At 33.9% G+C, this 6,326-nt stretch overlaps 1 protein-coding gene across 1 annotated transcript; it reads left to right on the top strand.

Moving 5' to 3' along the window:
• Positions 1–606: 606 nt before the first annotated feature.
• On the top strand, positions 607–6,055 carry LOC134275325 (alpha-1,3-mannosyl-glycoprotein 4-beta-N-acetylglucosaminyltransferase C-like). Its single transcript, XM_062757603.1, has 4 exons — positions 607–1,118; positions 2,755–2,861; positions 4,080–4,158; positions 4,529–6,055. Exons 1-4 carry the CDS (start codon positions 1,022–1,024, stop codon positions 5,680–5,682), a joined length of 1,437 nt encoding a protein of 478 aa, XP_062613587.1. The 5' UTR covers positions 607–1,021; the 3' UTR covers positions 5,683–6,055.
• The last annotated feature ends 271 nt before the right edge of the window (positions 6,056–6,326 follow it).

Here is a 6,326-nt window from a genome sequence, read left to right as displayed (position 1 = left end):
TTGTTCAATTTTAGGCCTTTGTTTTTATATTGAATTTGACATAATCATACAGACGGACTGTTCCATCTTCCTGACCAAACGTAGACTTCACGACGTTTGTGATCGGTCAACAAGGCTTGCTTACTCGTCTTAGGCACCTGATCCCACCTCTGTGATTTTCAGGGGTCTGTGTTTTATTCTATCATTACAGACTTGAAACGTTTATAGATTTTTTTAAGATCGCCAACTGTTTGTTTTCTTCTTGTAACCTTTCTATCCTTGAGTGTGTTACCTACTTTCTACAAAAATACATCGGGTTAATCAATTTAACAGGTTTTGAGATTGATCATCCCTATATAATTATATTTCTGAGAAGCTCACAGTCAGTAAAAAACTTATAAGCTTCGTATACTTAAATCTCTATTAAACATGTATATCATCGATGTTATGAACAATTATCTTCTGCCCAATACGCAAATAGCAGGTAAAAAAATGTACATGATGAATAGTGTAAAAATATCAATGAAAATGAATTATTCATAGAAAGAACCCGCCGAGGAAAGGTACAGTAAGATGAAACCTGAACTTGAATATAAACCATCATGACCATATAGCTCCGAGGTCTGCATCCAATCATTAATTAAAAAATCTGATTAAGCAAGTCTGTAACCGATGCCTCCTAAGTGGTCGAGGGATCCGATAGCTTAGGCGTAAGAACAATTGCGTTATTCAGGAGATTAACAACATGCTTCTATTTGAGGGACTATCTGCGTTTGAATGCATGGGAATTTAGAACAAACATCCAAGAGATTTCCTGACTGGGTTTTTATTTGAATAAGGGACAAAGTTATGTACAAATAAAAATCTGTTTAACTCTGGTCATCATTGGTAAACACAACCCTGACAATGGCAGAGACCTGAAGAAAAAGCTATTGTGCTCCGAACAGCTGTGGTGCGTGGAAACATCTTCGTATACAATGCGGAGGTGTTATTGAGCACAGAAAGTGACAGATGACGCGTGAACGGATTAGGTGCGCGGACCATGAAGACTAACAGAATACCACTGACTAGCATTATCTGTGTATTTTCTGTTTTTACTTTCATTATCCAAATACTGATTCTTCTTCATAGCAATTCCTGTAAGTATTATTTTTAATTTCTCACCATTTTAACTTTATTTTATTTTATTCTAATAATATAGACGGATTTAGTATGGTAGTGATATATTTCGCTTCCTTGGTGCAAATTATTTTTCTTTAGATCATGATGTCATTATGTAGGATTTGATTATATTAACATGCAACATTTAAAAAGCAAGTAATCAAGAATTTTCAAAAATTATCAACTTTCGCCAACATGTGACTTCAAAGACGCTAAATTCAATTAACATACATTTATTTATGTTGGCATATGAGATATATTTGTTGACACGCAACATATTTTTGTCAACATGCAATTTATTTCTGTTAAGATGATACTTGTTTTGACTTACATGCGAGATGAATACATGTATGTTGACATGTAACATATTTTTTCAACATGCAAATTTTTGTTGTGATGCAACTTGTTAACATGTATGTTGACATGCAAGATAAATATGTTGACAGGCAACGACTTTTTAAGAGCATGCAACTTTATTATGTTGAGATGCAATTAATTTGTTAATGTTTAGATGCAACTTGTTTATTTTTACATGCAACATATTTTTGTCAACATGCAACATATTTTTGTCAACATGCAACATGTTTTAGCTCTATTGTCAGAGACAGAAGAGCTTATGCGATAGTAAGGTGTCCGTCTTCCGTCCGTCTAGCTGTACGTCCGTCTATTTGTCTGTCTGTCTATCTGTAAACAATTTTTCAAAATGCTACTCCTCCTACAGTTTAGGTCTGATTTCAGTATAACTTGGCATACAAGTAGACTACATTAAGATACATAATTCAATTTGTTGGTTTTTGACGTCGATGAACAATGTTGCCGTGGTTACCAAAAAATTAGAAAATTTTTGAAATACTCAGTTTTGGTCTAATTTCAATCTAACTTGGCACATGCGTATACTACACTTAAAGATTCATAATTCTATGTATCGGTTTTTATTTTGATGAATGTTGTTGCCGTGGTTACTAAAAATAAAAATTTTATGTGAAATACATGTACTTTCAAATGCTACTAATTATACCTTCATCATCTGAAATATACATTCATCTCCTGTTTACGGGGTTTATATATCTAAGTTGATTCGATACGCAAGAGCATGCTCTACGTATGTTCAATTTCTGAAACGAGGTAAATTACTGACAAACAAGTTGATGAAACAAGAATATCAGCAGTCTTGTTTAAACTCATCATTTCGTAAGTTCCTTGGTCGATGCAATGACTTTGTCAGCAATTACAACTTATCATTGAGTCAAATGCTGACTGACGTTTTTCATACTAATTGTTAGGCCATTATTTACACATGAATTGTCGATGTATTTTTTCCGTTATTTTCCGATCTGATAAGGAGCACACGGCGGATGTGACGTGTCACCAAGAGATGCTCACTCCTCCATGGCACCTGATCCCACCTCTGATGTTTTAGATGTCCGTTTTTTCTCTGATTCAATTTTGTATTGTTTAATGGCCTTTTAAGCTTGAATACTGTTTGTTATCTCCATATATTTATGTAATAGACTTTAATAGATACATGTCTGTAAATCCTGTGCGTGTATGTTTGTATGTGGCATTATGTAAAAGGTTTATAAGTCCATATACCTAATGTATTTCTACCTATAGATGCTGTATACAAATGCTCAACATGGATTAATAGTGAAAAGGTAACAGACTCCAGATATCAACAAAAAGCTTACAATCTGGTGTCATACAAGGATTATCTTAACAAGGTAAAAGTTTACGGTGTCAATGTATACATTTATGTGATATGGCGCTTGTTTAATTGACCAACATTTATTTCCTACTTACATGTACATGTATTAGATAACCTAGATTTTTAATATAATGAGGTTAGTGACCCGTTCACATCAGATCGTACGATTTTTTTTTTACACTTTATAAAATTACATGCACGTACAACTATTCCTACGAATAATTTCAAAACGAGGCTTTTTATAACAATACAATTGCCTTTTCAATAAAAATAGAACTTGAAATTTTTTATATAATGTGTTTGGTCATCAAAAAAATTACTTTTTAAAGTCACTTTGATTCTACACAAAAGTACTTCGAAGTTGATATTTTAAGGAACACTATACTGTTACAACATACGAATGATTTATCATCGACTCAAGCCACGGTCCGGAGTCTGCTCTCTCCTACCCGTGGCCAGAATCACTCGGCACACCTCGGCCGATTCGTACCTCATCTATTGTTTGATGTAGTCCACGGAATCAGCCGAGGTTTGGCATGTTTGCCGAGTGGGCCAGAATGGGAGAGGGTCGTACATTTTGGCTGTGGTTTGCGACGATGATGACTTATTGCCATTCAAGAGCCTGTAGAGACATACAACAATGAAACATGTAAAATGATTATGTATAGTGCAGAGTTTTGTGTACGGGTATAAAGTACAGACAACAACTTGTTACAGACGGTATACATGTACTAAGGGACGGAAACATAAACGGAAATCTGTTATATTGAGATGGATTTAAAAATAATAATCTTATACATACTCATATAATATTAACAGTTGTACTAATTCCACCTCGTACCTAATGCGATTATCTCATAAACAATATATGTAAAAATACATCAAAATTATAAATTATGAATAATATAAAGCACAGTTACAGTACTGATTTGGGAGGAAAAATTTCATAATGTATTTTATAATTCCGCTGAAGCAAAATTTATTCAAAAACTTACACATGAAGGAAAGTTTACAGTGAATTAATGTAAATAAATGTTTGAGGATAGTTAAATCACTGATTTACTGTTTCAAAAGTGTATGAGTGAGTAAATGTGTTATTGAGAATTTGAGTTACTGTTCATTGAGTATGTGATTGAGTTATATACGTCCTCAGCAAAAATGAAACAGTGACTAATAGTATCTATGTAATTAACGTATCACAAATTGACACATACATTAAATTTCAATGTTATAGCCCTCATCAGATTTGACAAAACTTCATTCTGCATGGCGAAAAGAAGCTACTTTATTCCAAAGAGTCCCAGAGCAGAAAAGTAAGGACATATATTATGTGATAAAAAAAATTATTCATAAGTATAAACAGTCAATACTTCTATTTTTTTCAAACAACGAGGTATAAAATACCTAGCCAGGATATGAAATGCAGAGTTCATAAACCTATTCTTCTATCTTGCTATCTAATTTAAGCTTTATCATTTCGATTGCTCGGTTTCATAAGCAGCTTTGTAATTGTCCTCGACCTCATGTTAATAAAATTGAGTTTCTTTGTCTAAAGATGACATTGATTTATCTTATTTATATCTTTGATTTTCTCTGTTTATTAACATATGCTACGCTGATAAATTTATAAAAAAAGAAAAAAATAATGCATACATAACTCTGACATTTGATGCATTGTTTCAGGATATTTGACGATTGGTATCCCCACAGTTAGACGAGTGGGAGACGAGTACATAATGAAAACTATCAAATCCATAGTTAACTTCACGAGGACAGAAGAACTCAAGGAAATCTACATAGTGATTTTTCTTGCAGATTTTAATGAAACTTGGAGGGCAGACATTAGCGGAAGAATCAAGAAATCATATTCAAATCTAATAACGTCTGGAACTCTTATTGTAATTAGTTCCTGGGAATCGTTTTATCCCCCATTAGATAATCTAAAGCATACTTACAATGATAATGATGACAAAAGGAAATGGAGATCAAAACAGAATGTGGATTATGCTTTCATTTTCTTATATAGTCAAAACTTATCAACATATTACATTCAAATGGAGGACGACATATTTACAGTTCCTGGATATCTGCAAGTAATCAAAGATTATGTTTCGGAGTTCAAAACGCCATGGACATGTTTAGAATTTTCAGAACTTGGGTTTATCGGTAAACTTTATCATTCGTACGATCTGGAAAAATTAGCCAAGATGGTGTTATTATTTTATGAAGAACAACCGTGCGACTTTACGTTTTTATATTTCAACCTGCAGATGCTACAGTTTACTCGCTACATTCGTCGTCCCACCATATTTCAGCACGTTGGAATTCGATCATCACTTCCTGGAAAAATTCAACCTTTAAAGGACAGATATTTTGACAATTTAGACAAATCATATAAGGGAGATAACCCTCCCGCAAAAATCTACACAAACATGGACATCGAACCGTCGTTCACTCCAGAGATGGCTTACAGCAGGGAACCAGGTTATTTTTGGAGTAAAGGCAATGGGAAAGCAAATGACTGGTTCACAGTCGTGTTCGATGAACCTCAGAGATTGGATAGTATAATTATAGACACTGGGTCACGTGAACACCCAGAGGACAAAATCGAACACGGTAAACTACAGGCCAGTCTAAGTTTAGTGAGTGTATCCTCGTCTCAACCTAAGTGTACAAATGATATACTTTTAGGATACTTTGAAAATGGGGATATTAAAGTGGGAAATTTGACATCAACTCTCGGTCCTTTTAAGATTCATTGTGTGAGTATCATTTTAACGGAAACACAGAGTTGGTGGATAATCATCAAAGAAATAGCAATCTTTGTGGCAACGTGATAGATGTTTTTTTTCGTATATAATAAAATGATGAAACAAAATACATTTTGCACATTTACATTGCTTTATCGGTAACTCGTTTTATTCAACTACATGTAGTTGTGTGATTACTTCTCTACCCCCTTGCAAAGGCCCAGGGAAAGGAAACACATCATGCATTGAATAAAAACCATATTTGGGTAATAATTTTACAAAATGCCTCGTTGAAGTTAGATTTCGGATTAGTTATACATTTGTATTTTTAAAATTTGTATATCAGAGGCAACAGTAACAAAGTTAGGAGGAGCGTGTGGATCATTTTTGTATCTGTGCACACCAAAGGAGGAGCGAATCTTTTATGTCTTTGTGCATGCTGAAGAACTAATAAGGAGGGGCGGATCTTTTGTATTTATGTATACAAAACAACTGAAAAAGGGGAGCGGGTCTAGTTGTCTCTGAGTATACCAAATAAGTTGATGATAAGGAGGTGCGGATCTATGTTTTATCTGTATATACCAAAGAATAGATTACATGTAGGAGGAACAGATCTATGTTGTCTCTGTGTTACCAAAAAGGCCGATCAATATTGTGTCTTCTTATACAGTCCATGTTTTTCAATTCTTAAACTATACCTCCTGCATACAGAAATAATATATTTCATACAG

This window comes from Saccostrea cucullata, unplaced genomic scaffold (genome assembly GCF_032062105.1).
Source record: "Saccostrea cucullata isolate Sc308-1 unplaced genomic scaffold, CSIRO_AGI_Scuc_v1 ctg72, whole genome shotgun sequence".
Classification (NCBI taxonomy): Eukaryota; Metazoa; Mollusca; class Bivalvia; order Ostreida; family Ostreidae; genus Saccostrea; species Saccostrea cuccullata.
The sequence above is the reverse complement of the archived record's forward strand: the minus strand, read 5'-3'. Positions and strand labels throughout refer to the sequence as shown.